At 47.1% G+C, this 26363-nt stretch overlaps 2 protein-coding genes and 2 long non-coding RNA genes across 7 annotated transcripts in view; 1 reads left to right on the top strand and 3 right to left on the bottom strand.

Annotated features, from left to right (window-relative positions):
• The window catches only part of LOC121013247 (uncharacterized), a 1341-nt gene extending 1207 nt beyond the window's left edge, over positions 1 to 134 (bottom strand). Inside the window, exon 1 of the long non-coding RNA XR_005782598.1 lies at positions 19 to 134. This is a non-coding gene — a long non-coding RNA (uncharacterized LOC121013247). The remainder of the gene's footprint in view (positions 1 to 18) is intronic.
• Positions 1 to 7549, top strand: part of TMEM181 (transmembrane protein 181) — a 75948-nt gene extending 68399 nt beyond the window's left edge. For all 3 annotated transcript variants that reach the window (XM_040448746.1, XM_040448748.1, XM_040448747.1), the window contains exons 14-17: positions 1121 to 1203; positions 2288 to 2377; positions 3743 to 3809; positions 4231 to 7549. In XM_040448746.1, the coding sequence (XP_040304680.1) occupies positions 1121 to 1203; positions 2288 to 2377; positions 3743 to 3809; positions 4231 to 4309 (319 nt within the window). In that variant the 3' untranslated portion in view covers positions 4310 to 7549. The remainder of the gene's footprint in view (positions 1 to 1120; positions 1204 to 2287; positions 2378 to 3742; positions 3810 to 4230) is intronic.
• A 595-nt stretch (positions 7550 to 8144) lies between these two features.
• DYNLT1 (dynein light chain Tctex-type 1) lies at positions 8145 to 16332 on the bottom strand. Its single transcript, XM_040448749.1, has 5 exons — positions 16231 to 16332; positions 13299 to 13340; positions 9533 to 9656; positions 9059 to 9136; positions 8145 to 8544 (listed from the first exon to the last, which is right to left on the bottom strand). The coding sequence occupies exons 1-5, from the start codon at positions 16255 to 16257 to the stop codon at positions 8474 to 8476; spliced, it is 342 nt and encodes a 113-aa protein (XP_040304683.1). The 5' UTR covers positions 16258 to 16332; the 3' UTR covers positions 8145 to 8473.
• A 6713-nt stretch (positions 16333 to 23045) lies between these two features.
• LOC121013244 (uncharacterized) lies at positions 23046 to 25755 on the bottom strand. 2 transcript variants are annotated; one of them, XR_005782597.1, is made up of 2 exons: positions 25407 to 25755; positions 23046 to 23837 (listed from the first exon to the last, which is right to left on the bottom strand). It is a non-coding gene; the product is annotated as an uncharacterized LOC121013244 (long non-coding RNA). The 2 variants fall into 2 exon arrangements; XR_005782596.1 differs by lacking the exon at positions 25407 to 25755 and adding an exon at positions 24880 to 24992.
• Positions 25756 to 26363: the final 608 nt, after the last annotated feature.

Raw genomic sequence — 26363 nt, 5'->3', positions numbered from 1 at the left:
CCCCCCCCCCATCCTTACCCTCCTGCTACCCAGTGCACAGGTCAGGAGTGGGATACTTGTAGTGCCCTCCGAGGAGTCTTAGAAGTTGTTATGCCTTCATGGTCTTTCTTCATACAGGTTCAAGGGGATTCGTTTATTTGCCCAGCAGACCTGTACCGAGTGTCTGCTCCCTGGTCAGCAGGCAGACATGTTCCTCCCGATGGTGGTGGTTCTACTCCAGGGGAGGAAGACGGTGACAAGTAAATAGCAGTCCCGTCGTGAAAACAGATGTGATGATGGCAGGAGAGGCTGTGCTGCAGGTGGGGAGGGGAGAGAACGTCTCTCTGAGGAGGTGACGGAGGCCTGACGATGAGCCCTGGAAACACATGGGCGCTGGGGACAGCAGGTGGCTTGGGGAGGAGAAGGAGAGGAGACATCGCAAGAGGGGAGGCCGGGAGGGAGAGAGGCCACCGGAGAGGTCAGGGCAGGGACCGCAGGCCGCCATGAGGAGTCCCAGTTTGTTCTCGGCGATGGGAACCCTTTGGAAGGGTCGAAGCCCAGAGGTGAAGGCTTAGATTGTCAGCGATCAGTCAGGCTCCCTGTGGAGGACGGGCCGCGGGGAGGGGAGACGAGCACAGGGGAGCGGGTTCGGAGGCTGCGGAGCTCCGTGTCAGGACCCTCGGTGGTGGCGCGTGGCCGAAGGCGGGGGTGGGGGGTGAGGGGTGCGCACAGGGGTGCGGCGCCGCCTCACCGTGAGAACCCCGCGCGGAGGAGGGGCGCGTGCCCGAGGAGCCGCGGGCTCCCCTCGGGGCGCTGTCGTCTGCTGTGGGGACCCGTCTGGGAAGCGTCCTCGAAGGCGGCTCGAGAAGGGAAGGTGGACGCGGCGGGCGCTTCCGGCCCCCGAGGCGAGGCTGCCACGCGGCCTGTGTCAACGTTAGCCGATTCTACCCCAGCCAAGGCAGGGTTGGTGTGCGCGTGCGCGTGTTCGGGCGCGTGTGGGCGCGTGCGTGCGCGCGCACTCGGGCCGTGCAGACCTTGTAGCGAATGGACGGTGTGAATAGGGTGAGTGGAAGGAGCTCTGGGAAGCTAGTGCCACTTCCTCGTGTATTTTTACTTACTGTTCCTACCCCCTTTTTTCCAGCATCGTCATCCTTTATTTAAGGTTTGGAGCGCAAGTATTACAAGACAATTTTGTAGCTGAACTGTCAACTCACTACCAGAATTATATCCTTTCAATGGGAGGTGGCCGCCGGCCTTCAGGAACACGCTCAGCGTGGAGTGGTTAGCGTGTTAGGTCTGCCAACGTGAAGAAGACGCGGGCCCCTGCGCTGTGGTGCCCTGTGGGCTGCGGCCCCGCCACCCCCCTCCCCTGCCCTCCCCCGCGGGCAGCGGCCCAGGCCCAGCAGGGCCAAGCTGTCCCAAGGGACTCCCGCTCCCCAGCTGCTCTCCCCGCCACCCTGCTCTCCTGTCCGCCTGCTGGGGATTCTTTAGGAACCCAGGCTCCATCCAGAGCCTCGCCTCAATCCCGGTGCCCGCTTCTGCCCGCAGAGCACCGAGGGAGACTGAGCCTGATGGGAGAGTCCTCTGTCCCCATCACTGGGGTGTGTCCAGCTGCAGTGTCCACAGGTGGTGGAGATGAGGGCGGTTTAAGCCTGTGTCCCCAGAAAGGGCTCAGAAGTCCCGGCTCCCAATGTGCCTGGGGCCAGTGGGGTGGGCTCCTGGGCTCCGAGCTAAACCTCCGGCTGTCTGGCAGCTTAAGTGTTCTTGCTGCACCCTCCCCTCCCTTTCTGTGATGGCATCCATCAGGGGGCGCTTTGGAGTTTTCATCCCTTATATCTCAGGTTCTTCCCCTGGGCCTTTGTACATCCCTAGAGTTCATGCAGGATTTGTCAAACTTCAGTGACTGAATTTCACACTGAACTTTTATCAGAGGAGTCCGTAATGCAGAGAAGGCGAAGAGAAACTGGTTCGAGAAACTGTTTCCCGTTCTTCCTTTCAGTCTTGGTTTACCCATATGCATGCGTGGCCTTTCTGCCCTTTGGTCCTGCCACCTCCAGAGGTTTCCATGGAAGGAAGACAGACGGTGCACCTGTTGTTCACAGGTGACCTTGAAAGGTTATTGTAACGTCCAGCTGTGGGCTTGCCCTGTGGCTTCCTGCCGTCTGGGCTGTGCAGCACTGAGGTACTCACTGATGGTTAGCAGTAGCAAGGACTGCAGGTGGTTGGACGGAGGCAGCCAGACTGAAAGCAAAGACGCCAACTGAATACGCAGTGTTTGGGGCTGCTTATTTCCCTTAACCGGTATCACCAGCTGAATTCTTATCTTTCTATGGCTTGTTGAACTTTTACCTCTACACTTTGGCCTTCGTGTATTCTCCATCGAAGAACGCCCTATATGGTAAGCCTCTCCTGGGGCCAGATAGCTCCACAGAAGTTCAGGACCCACCTCCTGGGTCCCCTGTTAGTGCTGGGCACTGGGTCTCTTTTATTCATTCATTCATTCATTCATTCATTCATTCATTCTGTATATTTATTTTTTATAATTTAATCCAAGTTAGTTAGCACATGGTGCAACAATGATTTCAGGAGTAGATTCCTTAAGCCCCTTACCCATTTGGCCCATCCCCCGCCAAACCCCTCCAGCAACCCTCTATTTGTTCTCTATGTTTAATAGTCTCATGTTTTATCCCCCTCCCTGTTTTATATTATTTATGCTTCCCTTCCCTTATGTTCATCTGTTTTGTATCTTAAAGTCCTCATATGAGTGAAACTGTATGATATTGGTCTTTATCTGACTGACTTATTTCGCTTAGCATAATACTCTCTAGTTCCATCCACATAGTTGCAAATGGCAAGATTTCATTCTTTTTGTTTGCTGAGTAATACTGCATTGTATATATATACCACATCTTCTTCATTCATCCATCGATGGACATTTGGGCTCTTTCCATACTTTGACTATTATTGATAGTGTTGCTGTAAACATTGGGATGGGCACCATGACTGTTTGGCAGAGAGAGACACGAGGTCAGTTGCAGCGTGAGCTCTGAGGCATTAGAACATGGTATGTGCTGTGTTATTACATAGTTAGTGGGTCTTAGCACATATGAAGTCAAGTCTATTGGAGACCAGTGCCATGGCCATTCAAGGAAAGCCAAGGTGCCAGCTCCCCACCCCCCACCCCCCAAAGAAGAACTAAACTCTCACACAGGCAATGAGAAGGATGAGAACCTTCTGGAATGTGGGCAGGGAGATAGCCTTTCGGGACCACCACCACCTGACTTTCATGTTGTGTGAGCTCTCAAAGTGCCTTCATGAAAATGTCTTGTTTGAGCCTCACAGCATCTTTATGATGAAGATGCAGTTACTCCCATTTGAGGTGAAGAAACCAGACAGAGGCTTGCTTCCCAAGGGCGGGAGGGAGGGCAGTCACCTCTGGTCTCCTGGGCATTTTCCGCCCCTGCTACCTGTGCGGACTTGGGAGAAAGTAGCCGGGTTGCAGCTCCTGTCCGAGGGCTCCCCTGGTGCCTCTTTTCTCCCGGTGCTTCCACCAGTCGGTCTGCCCGGTGGCCTGCCCGGTGGCAATGCTGCCCCTGGCTTGTACGTGAGAAAGCACGCTGGGGAGGCGAGATTTGTTCAGGTCACATAGATAATAAATGCTGGAAGCTGGGATTTGAATCCAGCCCTTTCTACTCCTGTCCTTTTTCTGTAGCATCCTGCCTCCCTAGGCTCACGCATGAAAATGCTCTTTGTTGGTTTTCAGAGTCCCAGCTGAAAGACAACCCTGCATTCTCCATGCTGAATGACTCCGACGATGATGTGATCTATGGGTAAGTCACTGCCTCTCTGAAAGCTGTGCTATAGCAAGCACTCGGCCTGGGTGTATGGAACAGGTGTTAACAATCCTAAAATGATTTTCAAGGCATTATGACCTTTCTTTTACCTGGGAGTGTCATGTGATTCCATGGTTTTCTGTTTTCACATTGTTCTGACTAGATGGAGTGGCATTCCTTTTTTTGAACACTTACCACGAGTGGTGACCACAGGAGGAACAGTTCATTCTGGTGTTGAGCCCTGGTGCTTGATGGGGGTGGGGCGGGGGGTGAGGAGCAGGTGGGGCAGTTGGCTATAGAAATGGGGAGCACAGAGCTATGAATGTGTTCTTGCTAGAATGGCACGTCAGTGTGGAAGAGGAGAATAAATGAGGAGCTGTCAAAAGCCGAGTGGCTTCAAAGGTCTCTTTTGTGACAGGAGTGACTATGAAGAGATGCCTCTGCAGAACGGCCAGGCCATCCGGGCGCAGTATAAGGAGGGGTCTGAGAGTGACTGAGCCTCGGGCTGTCCTGCAGCACCGCTTCCTGGCCCTCCGTGCTCCTGCTGGTGTTCAGGCTCGTGTCGTGAGCAGAGATTTCCCGGTCCTTACTTGTTTACGTATTTTTGAAAGGAAAACCAAAACCAAGGATAAATTTAAACATTGGGCCAAATTTATTGTTAGAGTGGCTACATTTGTTTGGGAAGAGAGGTGCTGATGAAAAATGTAAACAGGCAAATCCTTTTTCAAGGGTTTCAGATGAGAAAGGATTTGTTTTTAGTGGTGAGGAGGAAATTACTCCTGTTTTTAGTAGGTTTTTTTTTTAAATAATTTGCTAACTCCAAGTCCACGGAAAGCCCTTATGAATGAAGTTGTCAGCATGGTGACGTTCTCTCTCTTCCTTTTTTCTCTGCCCTGTACCAGTTTCGACCCTTTAAACTCTAAGGGAAGCCTATTTTTGTGCCTGTCTCATGAGGGCAGCCTGAGTGGCCAGCGCTCTGGATAACCACGCATGTTAAGTGACTCGTAACTTGTCTGTTGTGTGAAATTTGTGTCATGTCTCACTAGAGAAATGGTGGGCGAGCCGGTTCTAGCCCTTCACTGCCCACCCCCCACCCTGCCCCCCGGGGGCGGAACTGGCATTGTGGGCTTCTGAGGAGGACTGGGTGAGCTTCATAAGGAAAGGGTAAGAAAATTGACAAGTGCCAGCTCTTGTTGGGAGAGGTCTTGCTACCATACAGTTTTCCAAGAGCCTGTGTACACACGTGTGTGCATGTGAGGGTTACATGTATGAATATGAATGGATGTTGCTGTGATTGGGGTGGGGAAGAGGGTATCCATTACAGTTCCCATGAGCTGTAGTTTCTACAACTCCATTAAAGATGACACCCTGTGGAACTTTATTTTTTTCATAAAAGCTAAACAAAGGATCGATAAAATATTATAGTTTCTTTACTGAAAAAAGGTTTTTCAGTTCCTCATTTGAAGCCTAAATGAAAGAAAGTAAAACATTTTTGATGACTTGTGGAAGGAAGCACATCTTTGGGTAGAAGGTCACTTGATGGGAATCATGCCCCACCCTCTCGACCTCATACGGTGGCCTGGGAAGATGATGGCTTGCTCTGGAAAAGAAAAGTTGTCTGAATCTGTGGCATCACAGAAGGCCCTGGAGAGTTGTCAGTTCCTTTTTGTCAGAGACTAAGTGTAGAAGTCTGGTATAGATACCTCCTTTGCTTTTCCTTTGACACGCACAATAATGTCTGTCTTGAACTGTTGACATACGATCATTGCTAACATCCTGATTGATGGCATGGCACAGGATAGGATTGTTCGGCTCTGCAAACAGTACCTACGTTTTCTTCATCTATGCATTAACTCTTAGATTACCGAGCTAAAAATCGGATTTCACTTTAGACAACGCTGGAACCTTTTAGAGGTTCATGAGAGACTATTCATTATGACTTTACCTCTTTGTGTTTAATTTAAACTTTAGTGATAACGTACCTTTAATATGGATTCCATTTAAATTTGTTTTTAAAACCCTGTAAATATGAAAGTTTGAATTAAAACAACTGTATTATTGCAAGGGTAATTCGAGTTTACATGGTTTTTACATTTTCAATGGTGTGATTTCTTTTTTTTTTATTGTATTCAGTGGTATTGGAAAAACTTTTCTGTTACCAAATTTTTCTTCTACTAACTATAAATAATTTTATGTAAATTGATGAAAACTTACTTGGACTGATTAATGTATTCTAGTATGTGATATAGTTTACAGGTTTTAATCATTATAAAATAACTGTCCATAATTTGGAATGCTGTTATTTATCAGTAAACTACTTGAGGCATTTAGCCATACACGTTAGAACTTTTTAAACCTTGTCTTTGTCCTGTAGTATAATTATAAACTGATGACTGATAATCTTCATACTTGAGTCTTCATGGTATCAAGTCAATGAAATGAAAATATGGGAGTATTTATTTACTTTTTATAACTAAGTTGGAGACAAAAAAGGTATAAAAGTAAGTACTTAAAGGGAAAATGGTTCTTTGTTAAATCGTGCATTTTGGATCTCTGGTGCATCACATGTATCAACAAATTACACACTCCATGTAAAAATTTGCTTAAAGTATATAGCATTTAGCATGTATTATATATGCCGTAGATACTAGGTTCAAACACTAAAGTCTGCCGGAAACTTTCGGCAGTAGCAAGAAAAAAACTTTTTTTTCTTTGGAGAGTATCAAAGTTTTGCAAAACTTAAATTATAAATTCAGAGGGCTGACTTCAGTTCTTGCATGGTAATGGCTTGTATAACATCATCTTTGGGATAATTTTTTATACTGGTCCAGTCTAGGGGAATCTGGAAGGTGCCTGTCGGTATTTCAGTTTCCCTAGGGAGAGCATCATTATCCATGTGGGTAATAGGTCTGCTTGATTTATTATTAAATCATTACAGCAGTGAAGTGATGCAGTTTTCTCTCTCTTAAGCCCCATTTGAAAGGCTAGAGAAGGGAATATATAAAATATATTCAAGGTTTGTAAGATTGTTCCTGTACATAATTACAGATTGCAATAAAAGTTAAGATACACTATGTAAACCCAGCCCACTAAATGGGCAGGTTACAAGACAAATGTCACCAGCCTCAAGTATTTCCTGAACTATTTACTGAAGGTACAGTTGTTAAATGGGTTACGGTGTGGTCAGTGACTTGTTTCCTGGAATCCTTCTCACAGGGTAAACCACGGGAGCTCATAGACAGGATGACAAGAGATAGCTAGTACATACTTAAGCCACTGAAGAATATTTATGTATTTTGAGGATTTTAGAAACCAGTTGCCTTAGAGGTTAGGCTTTTGGAAAAAAAAGATGTTAATCTTTTCCCCAGGCCAAAGGGAAGTCGCTTTCGTCTGTGACATCTTGTTATCCTGTTCATGTTGACCTGACAGGTTTTAGATATACTGGTAACTATAATACCACACAATGAAACACAGAATTTTCTGCTACTGAAAACTGCCTTTTTACAAAAAGCCTGTAAATATTTGTAAAATAAAAACAACTTTAAGCTCAGAAGAACGAACTATGTATTAGGTCTTGGAACTGTGTCAGTGAGCACAGTAACACCTGATCACAGAATGATCATTGTAATCAATCAAAAGTGAATAAATGTTTGTTTATGGCAAACTTACACTTTGGAAATGGCTTCATTCTGAGACTTTCTGGTAAATGTTAATAAATTTGAAACATTTGGTCCTTATTTATATGTGATGTATTTGCTCTTGTGTGTGGAGTTAATTTGGCCATTCAGACATGAGTGCTTCAGGGACAAAAGGAGAGCTTTTTTCATTTCAGCAAGTGGATATAGAAGCCTGTCTTTATTACAGTGTGAATGTGCCTGTGGATGAGCACTGAGAGGAGGTCACAGACTGAGGCTTGGGGCCCACCCCTCCCCTTACTTGGATAAGATTTTAAATCAGATAACCTCCAAACATGTTTACTGACTTATAAATAATGGTCTAATTGTGGACACAAAGTGAATGTTATGAAAGCATCTTGGAAGCCCGGATGTACTAAAACATGTTTTTGGTGATTGATTGCTACTGAAAAATGGAGACTGGGCAGCATGTGGGGACCAGAGCTCTCTGGCTGGAGTAGGAACCAGCTCACCCACTCCCAGAAGCCAGTGGAATCCTGGTCCTGCGGGTAAAAGCATCAAATCATTGTACTGAGAAGACCAAAGCCAAACTGTAACTTTTCCTTTTTTGTTTTTGCAGTTTTAGATTCTGAAGTCACTAATGACATTGAAAGAATTCATTTGTGGTGTTATTTAGACTATGAAGAAAAACACAAACTTTAAATTGGAATAATTTATTACTCTAACCAAAGTACAAAGTGTGGAAAATTAGTGTACCTGAATCATTCAGAGTAGAGAAAGTTTCAAACTAGCAGATTTCAGTTTTTAGCACCTTTGAAAAGAAACAGTTAAGACGAGTGGCAGCAGAGGCCTGACTGCCTGGGAGGGCAAGTCCTCGGACCTGGGGGTGCTGTTCGCAGAACAGGGCCAGCCTTCGGCTTTTCTCTCCATCTGGAGAGCGCCCCGAGAACCACGCTGAAGGAGCACGAAAAAGGCGTTCACCGGCCTCCCGGAGGGCCGGGAGCGGAGCGGAGGGTCAGCCGCGGCTCAGATGGACAGCCCGAAGGCGCTGACGATGCAGTACATGGTCTTGTTCTCCCACCGCACAGTGCAGCTGCCTGTGGGGAAGAAGGCACAGCGTCACTCAACTCAGGAAGACGGAGGCTCGCTAGTCTGACTTGTCACCTTTCTTCACGGCACACAAAGAAAGCAAGCCAGTAAGTCTCTTCTAGGAAATGTGTTAAAGGTGAGTCTAATAATAAGCATGCATTCAAAAAATTTGTTTTGAGAGAGAGAGAGAGAGAGAATGCAAGCAGGGGAGGGGCAGAGAGAGAGGGAGACACAGAATCTGAAACAGGCTCCAGGCTCTGAGCTGTCAGCACAGAGCCCAACGTGGGGCTCAAATTCATGAGCCACGAGATCATGACCTGAGCCGATGTCAGATGCTTAACTGAGTCACCCGGGCGCCACTAATAAGCATGCATTCCAAACACGGGAAATGTCCAAGCACACACTTCACAAAATACTGCGCTGAATGATCTAGATCTCAACAGGATCAAGGAGGCGCCTCAAGGCCTTCAGGGAAAAGAAAAGCCCACGACAAGCCTTCACAAAACACAGGGAAAACCATACCGTCCGTAGAGCTGTCCCAGAAGCAGGAACTTGCTGTGTGTAACCCTGCTCCATTCTTCTGCATAATTACACAGGTCACTTCAATTAAAACAAACTTTTTATTAAGAGAGATACACTTGGCAACCCTACTTTAGCCTACTCTGGGCATATACATGCAGATCACGTGGTTGATGTGCACGATAAATATTATCAGGGTAGATTGGTCCTATGACAGTGACACATCACACCCTTCCCATTCCTTCACCACATGCCTGTTCTAAAGCAGCTGATCTGCAATGCTGGGAAATCCTGTGCCATGCGCCCTGCAACTGTTCCAGCCAGGCGGGTGGTAATGCACACGACACCGCGACCAACTGCTACTGGGAACTTTGAGGTCAGATACCACACTGCCACATGTGCCTCTCATCAGTATATATGATGAGTATATATGAGAAGAACCACCGACAGTATATATGAGAAGCAAAAATGCATTACCGATGTATTTAAATGGCTTGCCCAGCTTGGTGAGTTGGCTTAAAGTCTGTTCGACTACGTTTGTGGTCCACTGGTTCACTTTGCTGTGCTGATAGGCGTTGCCGCCGATTGCACTTTCTATAGCCTAGAACACAAAGGACAGAGGTCACTGCTGGCAGAACACAGCCAACACCTTCCAGGTAGTACTGAGTTCATCACCCTAAGAACTGCTAAAATACAATCTACCTGAAACGTAAGCTTATTTATCACCATGAGGACTCTTGTGCAAATACATCCTTTGCTTATCAGTGTTCTATTTCATTAAGGTTTATATTCTTTTTTAAAAATCCACACTTAGGGGCGCCTGGGTGGCGCAGTCGGTTAAGCGTCCGACTTCAGCCAGGTCACGATCTCGCGGTCCGTGAGTTCGAGCCCCGCGTCGGGCTCTGGGCTGGTGGCTCGGAGCCTGGAGCCTGTTTCCGATTCTGTGTCTCCCTCTCTCTCTGACCCTCCCCCGTTCATGCTCTGTCTCTCTCTGTCCCAAAAATAAATAAAAACGTTGAAAAAAAAATTAAAAAAAAAAATCCACACTTATATAGAGTCTGTCAAATTTTAAACACATTTTGACTGAATTTCATGTTTACTGTTGCAGTTGGTACTTGGAGATAATCAATACTTTTCCTACTGAGGCTAGAAAATATTTCCCTTTGTCCTTTTTTTTTTTTTGAGAGAGAGAGAGTGAGCGAGCATGCAAACGGGGGAGAGGGGCAGAGTGAGAGAAAATCAGGCTCCACACTCAGCACAGAACCTGAAGCGGGGCTCGATCCCACAACCCTGGGATCATGACCTGAGCCAAAATAAAAAAGTCGGATGCTCAACCAACTGAGCCACCCAGGGGCCCTTGCCTGTTCCTTTCTTAAAAATACAGTAGATATAAGACTTTATATGGGTTGTCTGTACAACTGACAATGCACAAACCTATCCAAATAATCATGTATTCAAAAATACTTCCTTTATCCAGCATCTTCTGGAACTATGTTAACACAGAAGTACACTTTTCAGATTACAAAAGAAAGACCCCTATATATTATAAAAATTATTTTAAGTTTATGATGAATTTCTCTATCTGAAATTCCTGGTCTTTTTCTGTGTTGCGTCCCGGTGCGGGCTCATGTTATGTACGTGTGTATGTATTCAGGAATACATATGGCCGCTTGCCCCTACTCTTGCTGTGTAGTGAGGCTGCAAGTCTGTAGTCAGGCTATTACCATCTGAAGATTTTCTGGGCCTTTTACGTTGGTTGCCAGTGTGCCTGCCTCTAAGCCACTTCCTTCTCTACCCCTTTTCTTTTATTTTTAATTTTTTTTTTTCCAACGTTTATTTATTTTTGGGAGAGAGACAGAGCATGAACGGGGGAGGGGCAGAGAGAGAGAGGGAGACACAGAATCGGAAACAGGCTCCAGGCTCTGAGCCATCAGCCCAGAGCCCGACGCGGGGCTCGAACTCCCGGACCGCGAGATCGTGACCTGGCTGAAGTCGGACGCTTAACCGACTGCGCCACCCAGGTGCCCCTCTCTACCCCTTTTCTAACTTGCTGTGCTGGAAACCAGAAACCTGAGTTCTGATGACAGTTGTGACCTAGATAGAATGTAAACATCTGGTGAGGGCCCAGTTCTGTCCTCAGAGAAGCAGAAAAAAACAGTCCTGGGCTCAGAGCTGTGCACATTGGAGACGGATTAGGGTCTGTTGTCTGGAACATAAGCTCAGTGATCTTGCTTTTGAGGAACAAAGAGCTACCTAAGTCCCACCCTGGTTTCTACCTGTCTGTCCCGGGACTCTGAGTGGTGACATGAAACACACCACATGTAGCACCTGGCCTTCCTCTACATCTTGCCCCCACCATTGTCCTAGCTCCTTCTCATCCTGACATGTTCTGCCCCCCTCCCCAGCTCTGGGACTGGGAGATAGGCACTCCTGGTTTAAGGGGACCTGGTTGTTAGAAGATCTGGACATTGGTCAAAGAAAGGGGGAGGCACCACTCAAGCTCAACTCTGGCAACTGTCCACATACCCTTTGGAATTCAGTGTTTTTCAGGGAGGAGGAAAACTCCACTTTTGGATGCACCCAAATTTATTACAACCCAATCCTTAAAATAGCTCAAGTGAAGAATTAACCTACTGCCAGGGGTGAAAAAGCTGTTGAGGCCGGTGACCGCATGAAGGTACTACAGGATATCACTTCAGGCCTCCACGGGGCCTGGGAAGGTCTACTCTCAACCATACCTGCTGCGGGCAGTAGAGTCTAAGAGGAGGCCGAAAACCAGCGAGAGCAAAGGGGACTTCACAACAAGCCAGCCCCACGTGTCACGGGTCCTGTGTGGCTCCCCCCACCGTGTTCCGTAAGAAACATCATGTGTAGGAAAACTCTGAAAAGCACACCACTACAGATCCTGCACGACCACCAGGAGATCACGTGGGACGGTGAATAATGTACATGGTAGAACAACGACATTCTGCTTTTTGATGTTGGGTCACGAAAACAGGCTGTGATTCTTCATTATTCTGGCGTTCGTTAGTAATCTGTTTGCATTAGAGTCAATTCCCCATTACACATATCTCAACTGGTAACTATTTTTTAATTTTTTTTTTAATATTTACTTTTGAGAGAAAGAGACAGAGTATTGGGGGGAGGGCAGAGAGAGAGGGAGACACAGAATCTGAAGCAGGCTCCAGGCTCTGAGCTGTCAGCACAGAGCCTGATGCGGGGCTCGAACCCACGAAGCGTGACCATGACCTGGGCCGAAGTTGGCCACCCAACCAACTGAGCCACACAGGCGCCCCTCAACTGAGACTGTTAAACTTCAATCATCTAATGGCTTTCTCCTGGCCAATGGCTTCAGTCTGGTCTCAATTTACACAGGAAGGGAAGGAGACTAGGAATAGCTTTCTGGCCTCATTCCTGCCCCAGGCTCCCCCAGTGCTCTGCACTACAGCCCCATCAGCCTCACTTCAGTCTCTCAAACATACCAAGCACAGGGCCTTTGAACACGTGTAATGCCTGGAACGTCTACCCCCTCTTCTTGCAGAGTTAACACCACTCCTACTCATTCTCCAGATTCTAGCTCCGAACTCACCAGATGGGTCAAATCCTTCATAGCACCACTTGCTATAGCATTTAACACACAGGGAATGCAAGTTTACAATTCCCAGTGTCATTGACAGGTGCCTGCCTTCTCCTGCCCCATACTGTAAAGTCCTTGAAGGTCGGTCCCTAATGCCCCCTTGCAATGTACTTTTTAAATGAATGAAGAACAAATATCCTATTTTGTCTTCCACTGTCTTCCATGCATCCACTGGGGCATGGTCAATAATGATAAAATAGGTAGTATAGGAATATACGAAAAATAAGCAGGTAAGCCCCAACTGGATCACCAGGTCTTAAGTGACTGGAAGTTACTCATTTTTTTTATATACTCTTTATTCAACACCAGAAACATTTATTTGTATACCATGACAGGAGTCTTTTATGCTAAAAGGTTACAGAATCAAACCTTAGTAACATTCAATAATAATGTCAGTACATACAGTTTCCTGTCTGGTTTAAAATATATAATTTACATAGTATGGGAGTAATTCTTATCTACATATTCACTGACGTAAAAACTGTTATTTTAAATGCCAAAACACACACGCTCAGCTGAAACAATTCCAAGGCAGTATTTAAAACACGTTATTTTACTCATAAAGCCGTTAATCAACATTTAAAAAATAAGCATCTTTCCTCTTACCTCTTTTACAATGTTGCTCACTTCATCAACAACAAAAGCAGTCTGTAAGGAAGAAAATTAGTTAAGTTTCATGGCTTTAAAAGATCTGTTTCCACTGCACTGATTAATGCAAATTTAGGTAATGAACATAATTTAGAAATGAAGACTTAGAAATAACTGAACTAGATTGTTCATTTTACCAAGGAAAACACTACAATGAGGCTCAGAAACACCAAGTGGCTCTTCGAGAATCGCAGAGCTGGTACAGTCAAGAGTCTAGACAACGTATATAATTTAAAGGTTTTTGCTTTGTTTTAATCATGCCATGGTCCAAAAGACTGACTCCGCTTTAGATTCAATCTCTCTAGCCATTTCAACTGGTTGCTGGGATCATTAACAAATACAAAAGTTTACTGACTGACTTGATTTTTGTTTACATGAGTGAACACTCTGCCTGATCAAACTCATTAGGAGGTTTGACACTTAAGACATTTCTGTTTGTTTTTAACCACCATTAGTGATAAAGTACAATGATTAAACTATTTCTGATAATTCTGTTTTCTTCTCCATGCTCTCCTACCTCAAGACTACAAAACCAGCTGCTAGCACAGCTGTTCTCCACAGGTGTGTCAGGATGAGCTGGGCTGCTGCAGTAATCTAGAGGCAGAGTTTACAAATGGGTTTTCTTTACACATATCGTACATGTGAATGGGTACAAGGTTCTGTCTGAATCCTGGGAACAATACTTAGCTCTGGACATTCCTTCTAGAGGGCAGCCCGAGGCCCTTAGTCATTGTGAATCCTGGTGGAATAAAGTCAGAGCACCCTGCTTTTGGCAGTGAGTTTCCCTCCCAGCTGGGACGCTGTCCACTGTGGCCCCGTCTAAGCAATGCCCCTTTCTTTCCAGGAGGATCACGAGCAGACTGCCTTGAAGCCCTCTCACTGGCTCTGCTCAGAAGGCATACTTGGGAGACAAAGCCAACTCACCAAATGATGAAAATTTGCACTATCTTACAGGTTAAATGACTTCTTGAGATTTAAAGGATCCTTCCAGGGGACTTCAGTGATCCTAAACCATACAGGAAAATCCCTGTGTGACTATCCACATTGCTAAAATATGGAAAAGGTTGAGGGGCATTTCAGTGGAGATTTAGTGGAAAAGTAGAGCAGTTGTACAGAATCCACTGGGCAATTTCAACTTCTACAAGAAATAGGAACAAGGAGTTGAGAATAGTCTTACGAAGGTCCAGATATTTACATGAAGTTAGAGGATATGTAGAAAAGGCTTAGTTCAGAAGCTGTTAGGGCTGGCATCCATCCATTAGTAAATACCTAAGGCACGCCTACTAGGAAGAAGTTGCCCTCTTATCATGCAAGGGCCTAGGGCTTTATCTCCTGTAAAACACATGCTCTGTTCAGCCCCTTCAATCCTCAGATCTGTAAGTGAGATCTGGAATAATGAAGTCACTTAGCCACCTCATTGGTGGGAGAGCCAGAATTGAAATGCCAGTATTAAGAGATTTCTCTTACAGGGTCATTTCCATTTTTAAAGTTTTATAGATATTCCTATAATATGAGCCATTTTCCTACATTAGTTTACAGGGAAAAGCTTTTCCTTTGCTAGCTGCTTACGCACCATGGATCCACTTGGTTTTTTACCAGCACTGAAACACATGATTGTGCTGCCAATTCGCATGGTACAAGCATTAGAATTTTCCCCCCTCTAAACATCCCTGCTTAAACTAAGTTTCAAAAATGGTAAAATAGCAAACCTTACCAAATTCGTCTATCCTTTTTATTTTTGACAGGCTGCATAATCTGTAGGACTCTATTTCAACAAAAATTACTACTTAGCAAGGAGAAAATGGGCAGCAAGAATTATTACTTAGCAGGAAGAAAATGGGCAAATATTTTTGTATAATAGTAGCATCCATCAGCCACAGTCCCTGAATGCATGTTAAACTGAAGGAAAGCCATGTTACCAGCCCGCTGTTAGAATGTCTTCTGCTTGGCAAATAATTGTGTGCTTTACCCTGCTGCTTCTTCATTGAGGCAAGAAGAGATTATTTTTCCCAAGTAGGAGTTATCATACTGACATCTCAAACTCAAAATGAAACCTAAGGGATGGTGGCCACGGTGGATGTAAGCACCACACTGAAGAACAAGGTGCGGAACGGAAGACAAAGGCAGGCTCTCCTTCTGTGCGCTTCCGCATTTTGCAGGTGCATCAAATCCATTACTGAAGGGACTTAGAAGACGTGACTGGACGTGCGTGTCACGCATATATGTCACTCTGTAGTCTTCCGTTAAAACATCAGCAGACGCACACGCGGCCTTCAGCCTTCCCCACCCGTGGACGTGGAGCACCTAATCTAGGGTGGGGGGTCTGCACCACGGAATAAAGGGAGCGAATGATACCACTCTCCCGGCGGCCCCGCCGGCGTGGAGCAAGGTCTGGGGGCGCGGCTGGGCCGCGGGCGTGGAGCGGTTGGGGGCGTGGTGGGCCGGCGCGGGGCCAGGTTCGGGGCGGGGCTGGGCCAGGGGCGCGGCGGGCACCGGGCTGGCCCGGGACGTGGGGCGGGCGTGGGACGCGCCCCGGGGACACCCGGGGACGCCCGGAGACGGGAGAGGAGCGGCGGGGTGTTCCCGGCCGCAGGGAGAAGTCCCAGGGCTGCGGGGCCCCTCCCGGAAGAACGACGGGGCTCACGCCGCCGCGCGGGGAGCCCCTGCCGCGCCCCGCCCCCCGGGCAGGGTGACGACGCCCAGAGCAGGCCGGGCCGGGGGTCACCGCGAAGCGCTCGGCAGGGGGCCGATGCCGTCAGCCTGCACCTCGGACTGCCGCTGCCCACGTCCAGACGCGGCCCGGGTGCCCACACACGCCCTTGGCTGCCGCCGCCCACCCGCGCCCGGGGCTCTCGGCCTCCACCCTTCCTGTTGCTGACCCGGCGGTTACCTCCTCGGCAGCCTGGTAGTCTTCCATCTTTCCTCCTGCACGTCGCCTCCGCCTCCCTGAGTAGTGCGCACCGCGCAGGCGCACTCAGGCTCCGCCCCTCATGCTCGCGCCTCGCCCCGCCTTCCCTGCGGGCCGGCGCAGCTCCAGGGCCCCTCCCACGCCCGGCTAGCGGGGCTGGGGACTCGGGATCGGCCCCTCCTCCCGTCTTCCCCAGGATGGTTTCCGTGGGAACCCGCGAGGTAGCCTGGCAGCAACTACAACAAAACAAATGTACAAAAGCCATTCCGAGAGGAAGAGTCGTCCGGACCTTCCCTCCAGCTTGTGCTGTATGGATTAATTTTAATGTTCAAATGGATTCGGACATCCTGTAATACACTGCAAAGGGATTTCTGAATATGAATGATGAGCAGCTGAGAAACTAGTTACAGTCTTCCTGGAGATCCAGGATTAGGAAACTTCAGCTCTGAACGAAACCCTGTTTTAGGGAGGTAAATTTTCCATATAAATGAGCTTCTTTTTTTTTAAGTACCAATAAAAAAAAAAAAGCCATTCTGGGTTGAAAATTTTGTGAAATGCTGCACACTTCCTGGCTGCTTTAACCAAACTGACCTAAATAGACACTTGTATACAGGGGTCTTTCTGAAAATTAGTAATTGTACAATACTTTCCAAGAAGGACTGGCGTTTGGGCACTTGTTTGCATGTACTTTGTGGCTAAGATCTTTGATTTGGGGGGCTGTTTTTTCTGGTCTTGCTATGTCCTGGAAATCAGGCTATCACTTCTTACTTCTCTAAAGTGCAGTTGCTGAAACCCACTTTCCATCCCCCCCAGGAAGCACTGACCACAAGCCCTCGAGATATAGTAGAATTAAGCTACAGAGCTCACTTTCAATCCATCGGAAAGCTTTGTTTCTACCCTATGAATCTAAGTTCCAGGCAGGCAGAAGCCATTTTATTCACTGATGCACTACCCCCTACCCCTTCCATTATGCCTGGCACAAATAGGTATATAATTACAATTGACGAATGAATAAATGAATGAATGAACGAACGAATGATTTCCCCAGGTTCATCCGTTTTGCCTCACGGCCACTGCAGAGGGCTGCGGAGGGAAAAAAGATGCAATTATCTGCTCCCTTGCGGGAGGCAGAGGGCTGGTGAGCAGAGATCCCAGCGGTGAGACACGCAAGGCTGCTCTGCCCTAGACACCTGACCTCAGCTAACTGTATTTTCCTTTGCTATTCATTCCCTTCCTATTATCTGGCTTCGAGTCACCTGTGCCAGTGTTTCAGCCTTTGTGCCTCACATGTGGTTCTAATTCTGACGTCTTTATCTGGCTTCCCGGCATTCCCAGCTTCACCTGCGATCCATTTTAGGTGTCCTGCCTGCCGGGTTCTGGGCCCTTAGCGCCGCCATGCTCCTCAGCCAAACGGGTCTCTTCACTGTTTCCTAATTTGCTCTCGCTACTCTGCTGTGGACCTGGAGACCAGGTCTTTTTCTGGTCTTGCTATGTCCTTGAAATCAGGTGAGTGTGTTAGAATCATGTGCAAAGCAGAGTGAACAGGTTCTGAGTGGACATCTGTATTTGAGTGCTGTGTGGTTTGGAGCATCTTCTAGAGGTTGCTCCACAGCCTTTTAGGAACTTCTAATTCAATGGAGTGTTCTAAATGGCTGCTGGGATGGTGCATTAGTAATGCCTAGACTTTAAGTTACAGTGTAATTGAAGCTCAGCACGTGCAGAAATCCACAGAAAACATGTACAGGCGAATTTAAAAAGTTTTTTGACTTTATTTTTATTTATTTTGAGAGAGAGATAGAGAGCAAGCAGGGGAGGTGCCGAGAGAGAGGGAGACAGAATCCCAAGCAGTCTCTGTGCTGACATGCAGGGCTCGAACCCACAAACCACGAGATAATGACCTGAGTGGAAAAGTCAGACCCTTAACCGACTGAGCCACCCAGGCGCCCCTGAATTTAAAAAAATTTTACATGACTTTATCTCATATGCACTGGGTACTGCTCTCCAATTTTAACTATCAAAGAACATTCATTAAACAATCTTGCCATATGCACATTGTGCCTCAGAAATGGATAAATTGGGCTGTTTCTCTTTAGAGCAGTTCGTTCACCTGTTCAACACACTTACATTGAACATTCACTTTGTGTCAGCCTCTGAGCTGGAGTCGAGGCTACAGAGTTTACTAAGATATGATCTCTGGGAAAATGTTAAGAACACATTTTCTGGAAACAGGAGGACGTGAATTCTCTATGCTCAGTGGTGTTGCAGTGCTTGGAAAAATGCTATGTGCTATGCTATTATATGCCGCCCAATTGGCAGACAGGCCGTGGGGCCAAGGAATAAAATCACTACGGCATTGGCCATTCACTAGCTGCCGTGTCCAGCACCCTCAATCTGCCAAGAGTGAGTGTCCATCATAAGTACTGAAGTATAAGCACACCGGCTCATAGCTGCTCATTAATCTCTGGTATTCAGCCGTAGTTTAGAATGTTTAGTTTCTGTGCAGCAAGCCAGTGGAACGAATCTCTGGTTTGTTTCTCAGTGTGGGGATTAGCTGTGGGCTTGCAGATGCTGCGTGCTCTCTTCCTGTGAACCCAGGCCCTTTAAAAAAACTTTTTTTAACGTTCATTTTTTTGAGAGAGGGAGAGAGACAAAGCGCAAGCAGGGGAGGAGCAGAGAGAGAAGGAGACACAGAATCCGAAGCAGGCTCCAGAGTCTGAGCTGTAAGCACAGAGCCCGATGCGGGGCTCAAACAAACCCACAGTGCGATCATGACCTGAGCCGAAGTTGATGCTTAACCAACTGAACCATCCAGGTGCCCCTTGAGTCAAGTCCCTTAAACACAAACTCTTTAAAGTAGGGATTGGCCTTGCCAGTGCCTTTATTTAGCAAGTGCTGACCTCATAATCTTAGCCGTGTCACCTGAAAAAAAAGAATATTAACAGGCACAGTTGGGTCTTGCAGTGCTGTGTGTGATCTGCAGCCCCTCACCATCCAATCTTGTGGATGTTCGAGTTTTCCTGCCTTTCTCTGTGCCCAGGAGTGTGTGACTCAGATGGACCCCGGAGTCGTGCCAGGCCAGTGAGAATCATACCCATTTGATGACAAAGCTGATAATGCCAAAACACTCGGGCCTGAGGAATTTGATGCCGTAATGGAGAAGAAAAGAAACTTGTGGCTGACACATACCTGAAGTGAGAGTCCTGTGCTGAGAAATTATGTGGTAACAAGATTATTTAAGAGATGCCTATACTTAGATCTGCTGCCAGTGGGGAAGCCCAGGCAAGTGAGACTAAAAAATTCCTCCGTACCTGGAAATGGCTGCTGCTCCGGGCCCCTTGGCTCCTTCTTCCCCCGATCCTGGCTCCCTCCGCCCCATCCTTGAGACCCCATACCCAAGATCCAACAACTAAAGGATAACTTGGGGCATAGCAGGGGCCTCCAGCGGGCATTTCTCTGACTGGTTGATTTTTATGCTATAGTAGTTCTTAAATATTTGATCAGTTCTGTGTGTATGAAAAATTACACCGTATCAGCACAGGCTAGGTTAGCTGCAGAAACAAATGACGCCAGACTCTTGGTGGTTGATAACAACAAAGATGTGTTTGTCACCCACACTATGTGACCATCAGGGGTCTGTTATGGCTCTGTCCTATGTCTTCTCCACACTGGGACCAGACTGATGGAGCAGCCTGATGCCAGAATCATTGAGGGAAGGGGAAGGGACAGGGAACAGTGGCCCCGTGTGCTGGCTAGGACGGTGCTGCTCATAGGAGGCAGGGGTCACCTCTGCACACGTTTCATCATCCAGAGCAAGTCTCTCGACCAGCCTGAGTTTACAGGCAGACACTTACGGAAGAAGAGGGCTACAACCCACCACACGGAGCCTTAGGGAGTTGTGTCTTGATGATTCATCATGTTCACTCTCTTTGCCTGACTCCTGCCCATGCACCAATCCTGGCACTCTCCCCTTCCAGGGCTACTCTGGTCTAAGCCCCAGGCCAGCCCTGTGTCACCTCACTCTTTTTTTTAGATGTGATCTAATCAATACCTACTCAATTTCCACACCCATATTTTTGTTTTTTAAAAGATTTTATTTTTAAGTAATCTCTATACCCAATGTGGGGCTCGAATTTACAACTGCAAGATCAAGAGTTGCATGCGCCACCAACCAAGCCAGTCAGGTGCCTCTCAACACCCACCTGTCTCCACCCTTCCCTGCTGTCCACTGCAGCCCAAGGCCTTAGGCCAGTGGTCTCCAGACTTCTTTAATTTTGCCCCCCTAGCAGGAACAATTTTTGATCTTGTATCTCAAAGTTATGTTTATTCCCCTGGTGATATATTCAATGGTGGATCCATTCATTAAACATCCATCAAGTCTAAGTTTTAGCTTTAAAAATTAAATATAAATAGAAGTTCTAGTATTTTCTTACTATATCCTGCTGTGATGGTCTGAAGTGTCCTTCCTCAAAATCACATGTTGAAGCCCTAATCCCCCAGTACCTCAGAATGTGACATTCTGTATTTGGAAATAAGGTATATTTGGAGATGGGGGTCCTTAAATAAGTAGTCAAGTTAAAATGAGGTCATATGGGTGGGCCTTAATCCAATATGACTGTGTCCTTTTAAGAAGAAGAGATTAGGGGTGCCTGGGTGGCTCAGTCAGTTGAGTGTCTGACTTTGGCTCAGGTCACGATCTCACTGTTTGTGAGTTCCATCCCTGCTGTCAGTGCAGAGCCTGCTGTGGATCTTCTGTCCCCTGTCTCTGTGCCCCTACCCAACTTGAGCATTCTTTCTTGCTCCCTCACTCTCTCTCTCAAAAATAAATAAAACACATTAAAGAAAAGAAGAAATTAGGACACAGGCACAGAGAGCTCTTGTGAAGACACAAAGACAAGACGGCCAACTACAGGCCAAGGATAGAGGCTTCCAGAAAAAAACCAATCCTACCAAAACCTTGACCTTGAACTTCTAGACTCCAGAATTATGAGAAGATGAATTTCTGTTGTTTAAGCCACACAAGTATTTGTTACAGCAGCCCCTAGCTAAGTAATACACCTACTTTGGAAATAAATATCATAGGGTACCCTCATTCCAAAAACATTTTCTTCCAAATATTCCTAAATGGATTCACTTAGTGTCTTATGCTACAAATAGTAAAATTACTATTAAACAGATAACAGTTATTATTTACTAAAGATCTTCTTAGGCCAGGGGTCCTCAACCACAGTCACTATGGCAGGGCCTGATATAACAAATACATAATAAATATCTGTGAATGAAGAGAATGAACTGTAAAACGAAGAGGGAAGCCTGTGGCCTTCACCAGGAAATGGCTCTGGAAGGCCAGATGGTTTGCTCAAGGTCACTTTGATCTGTCTGTCTCACCCCAGAGCTTGCCCTCTTAATTCACTCTTGCCTCTTGTCGCAGCCCACTACCCTTCACAGCCCGTTACCACCCACCCTCCCAGCCCTGCTCCTCCCCTGATGGAATGTACCATCTCAGGTCATCATCCTCAGGCCGCAGAAGAATGAGATTTCAGAACTGAGGAGCGGGAGGGATGATCAAAGTGAACCTCATTTACGGTTGAGGAAACTGAGGCCCAGTAGTGTTCAGAGGTATCCAGTGACTCCCAAGGCCACACATGCACCTTATTTTCAGGGATCATCTGACTTGCCTGATCATTCAGTTAGAGTTCACACTACTTCACCCCCAAAGGTGAGTCTGAGACCCTCAAAAGAGCCCACTAAGGGAATGGAAAAACAAGTCCACAGAGTGGGAGAAGATACATGTAATGTAAATACCTGACAAAGGACTCATATCCTGAATATATAAAGAACTTCTATAAATCAATCACAGAAAGACAGATAACCCAATCGTAAAATAGGCAAAAGACTTGAGCAGGCCCTGCATCAAAGTAGCTAGCTAAATGATGAATAAACCGATAAAATAACGTTCAAATTGCTCAGCTGCCTTAAATATCAGGGGAATGAAAATCAAAACCAGAATGTGATTCCAACACACACTGACCAGCATGGATAAAATAAGAAAGGCAAATAGTAAGTGTTGGGGGAACATGTTTCTGATAGGTGTGCAAATTAGCATAACCACTTTGAAAGACTGGCAGCAGCTACTAGTGTTGAACGTTCCATATCTGGGCACATAGCCAACAGAAACACAGACAAGAATTCGCCCAGACACTATACCAGAATGTTCGTAACAGCTCTGTTCAGACCAGCCCAAACGACGGGTCGCACAAATGGCCATCGCTAGTGCTATAGATAAGCTTGTTATGTATTCATATGATATAATGCCACAACGAGAATGAGTAAACTATAACCACATGTGAAACCCCTTAAAAGCATAAAGTTGAACAAAAAATCAAAATGGCTGCACTAATGCTTCAGAGAAGCTTGATTTTAAAGTCACCTTTTTCCTCTCTTTGGCAAAACCTCACCTCCTGCCTCGTCAGCCTTTTGTTTCAGGAACCCAGCACCACCCTGAAAACGCGACTGAAGAGGCTGGCAGAAAGTATCCTATTCCTGTGGAAACCGGCCCCATCCCGCATTTCCCTACACCCTCCCCACTCCTCCTCCAGGCGGGCTTGCAGGTTCTTGAGAGCCTCAGCCTGCAGCAGCCTCCCGGGCCCACAAAGCACTAAAGCTGTGGTTCCTCTCCATCCCGAACTCTGTCTTGGCATTATGTTTTGTCTCCAAAGCACGGAGGTCTGTTTTCTCCAACACCTGCAATAGTACGGTTGAACCTCAAGCATGCTGAACAAAAGAAGCCAGACGCAGAACATATTACATACGTTCATTGACACAAAGTGCAAAAACAGGAAAGCGACTCAGTGGTGTTAGAGATCAGGAAAATGGTTATCTTTGGAGAGAAGGTAGTAACTGGAAGGGCAGACAAAGGGGCTTCCGGGGTGCCGTTGTAGTTTCTTGATAGGGGTGTGTTCCCCCCGCTTGTGATTTTATCGTATTCTATTTGTATGGGATACCTCAGTGAAATCCCCTGCCCCCGCCCCGCGGTGCACCCTCCCCCCTCCAAAGCTTATGCCAGTCTTGTTATTCTTGCGTTTGTAACCATTCTTCACAATGTGATCAGTCATTTACACTCGAGGTCAGTGTGAAACCCCTTGCAAATGTGAAAACGTTTGAATATTTGAAGCCTCTAGTCTGTCTTGGGGTTTCCCTGGTAGGGGTGAAAGTTTCAGGAACGTCAGCTTCATCTGTCCTCCAGCTGAAGACCATGGACTGTTGGCCTACAAGAGCCCCTGGGTGTGGCTTTGGGTGGCCTCGCTCCTGAGGTCCTTGGCGATGGGGGGGCAACCACAGAAGCTGTCTGGGCGGGCGCAGACGCTGCCCCGCTTCAGCACTGGCCCGACAGGAAGGAAAGAGAAATGCGTCAGTTGTTCCAAAGTGAAGAAAAGTTGACTTCCTTCTCTCCCGAACAGGCCCCCCTGTCTCCTCTCTTGAAGCAGATGCCAAGGTAGGTGAGTATCCACATCCAGCCATGTGGGGAGGTTGTGCTGAGAGTGAGGTGGGTAGAGAGTATGGTGATTGTAGCTTTTCCTAAATTAATGACACTGAGAAGGTGAGAGACAAAAACAGTGATAAATTAGCCAGAGGATGACTTCTAATTTTATTGAATAGCATACACTTAAAACGGTAGGGTAATAATGATTTAAATGGAATGGAGGAAATACTTGAGAGTTAGTTGAAAACCACACCAAACCAAACAACTTTATCTAAAAGTTATATGGTGTGAGTTTTTTTTAAGGTGGTGCTGGTTTTGATTGTATTTATATTGTTTTCGTACTGTGGTTATTGCATACGTTGGACTTCTTCTGTGGCTTGTAAATTAGTGTACATACAGTTTGTTATTGCCTTGCTGTGGATTCATAGATTCAGATTGTTTCCATCACCCATAACCTCTAGTTTGGAGATAGAACATAAATATACTTTTAAAAATAAAAAAGAAAGTCAGTTAGCCGGGGTCTAATTTTAACTTCTTTCGGGTAAGCTGCCTTCACCTCCAAATGCATTTCTTGGCAAGAGGAGAGATGATGAGGGAGACATGTGCGTTAGGTATTAAGGATCCACTATGAAGTTAGAATCGATGTTAAGAAAAAGATTATTCGGCTAAGACTGAAGACTTAGCTGAACGGGAGACTCTAGCTTCTGAACTTTTCTGCCTAAATAAAGCATAAGGCTTTGAAGTTCAACAGACCCAAATTGGAGTGTGATTTTAGGTACATTACTTCATCGCTCCCAGCCTCACACTCCTCATCTGTGAAATGGGTGTACTTACTTCATAGTGTTGTAATGAAGGTAGAGGTAATGTATGCAGAGCCCTTGTCAGACTGGCCCCAAGTGCTAAATGAACAGTTGCTTTTGGTCCAACAAAAAGTATAACGACAATTATGAGCAGTGTCTGTGACAAGGTAATAATTTTAATTCTCATTTCTTCACTCTTCCTTGAGAAGAGGTCAAGTGTAAGCCTTGGAAGTTGTGGGTTTCTATTTCAGTGTTTAACTTTGATTCTAAAACGAACGTTTATCAACTGCGTGTTATACGCCTAGCACCGTGATCTCAACTTTTGGGGTTTTCTCGTGGCAAGATACCTACCTGAACGAGAAAGAACCGGTAGAATCAGCAGTGAACTGCAGCGACCTTTCAGGACAAAGGCTCATTTCCCTTTCTCCCATGTCAGGTGGGCTTTGCGTCTTCTTGAGTTAAGCCCATGTACGCGCAACTTCCTACCGTAAGGACTTGAAGCGCATACAACTTGTGGAGACTTTTTTAAGAGAACGGATGCAACACGAGGTCGGGGCCACGTGAGTGAGGGACGCCAAAGCGTGAGCTTCACCAGCTTCCCGGAAAACGCGCGTCTGGTTAAGGGACCAGGGAGGCGAAGGATCCGTAGACACGCCCCTCCGTTCCCCTGTCGGGCTTTCTGGTGGACACGCATGCGCGTCACCTGGCCTTTGTAAAAACGAACCGGCCCCGTTTGGGCCGGAACCACGGAGGCAAGAGCTGTTATTCGCCCACCTCCTGCCTTACGTGGACCGGTGTCCTCGGTGGCTGTGCCAAGGGACGGCGCTTCGGGTGAAGTTTGGGGGTCAGCGTCCCCACGCTCAGTCCCCCCCGCGTACCAGGCAGAGTGCTGGGGCCGTGTTCTCAGACTGCGGCCCTTCCAGGAAACAGCTGTGGTAGCAGCAGAGCGGCGGAGGCTGAGGCCCCCCGAAACGACCCGCCGTTGCGCGGCTGTGGCTTTCGGGCTTTGAGAACATTCTGTAGTTGCCCTCGAACATCCCGGCAGCGCCGACCGTCGTCCGGCCACGCGCACGCCCGCCCCTGCGGTTTGCCGCATTTCCACTGTCCCCGTCCCCTGCATCACGGTCGGGCGGGGGAGCTTTCCTGCCTAGGATCTGATGACCAGCTGCTCAGAGGTGACACGGGATTGGGTGAAAGGACCGGGGACACCTGCCGGCAAGCAAAGAACGTCTCCTTTGCTGTCCTCCTCGTTTTTGCTTCAGTTCCGTGATTCTCGTGCCTCCCCCTTGTCAGGTCTAAAAGCCAGGCCAGCTTTGCTGTGAGGCCGAGGAAGGAAAGCAGGAAGCATTTCAACACACCATTGACTGTTTTGTCCCCGCGGCAAGGTTGTCCCCACATGTTTGGCCCACAGGGTTGTCCCCCCTCCCCCAGCCATCTCTGCTTCCTCCATAAGGAGAATCCCACCTTCCTCCGAGCATTCTCCTGCTCTGTAGCTTCTTGCACTTTATTATTATTTTTTAACTCAAGGACCATTTCCAGAATTCCGTTTTTTTATTTGATTTTTAAAATTTTATTTAAAGCCAAGTTAGTTAACATGTAGTGTAATAATGGCTTTAGGAGTAGAATTTAGCGATTCATCGTTTATACACAGCGCCCAGTGCTCATCACCATTTAGCCTGTGCTCCCCACCCAGCACCCCTCCAGCACCCCTCAGTTTGTTCCCTGTATTTAAGAGTCTCTCTCATGGGGCACCTGGGTGGCTCAGTCAGTTAAGCGTCCGACTGCAGCTCAGGCCATGATCTCATGGTTTGTGAGTTCAAACCCCGCAGTGGGCT

The sequence above is a fragment of the Herpailurus yagouaroundi genome, unplaced genomic scaffold (assembly GCF_014898765.1).
Source record: "Herpailurus yagouaroundi ecotype Mexico unplaced genomic scaffold, PumYag 198, whole genome shotgun sequence".
NCBI lineage: Eukaryota > Metazoa > Chordata > Mammalia > Carnivora > Felidae > Herpailurus > Herpailurus yagouaroundi.
Note: the sequence above shows the minus strand (reverse complement) of the source record. Positions and strands in the feature narration are given on the sequence as shown.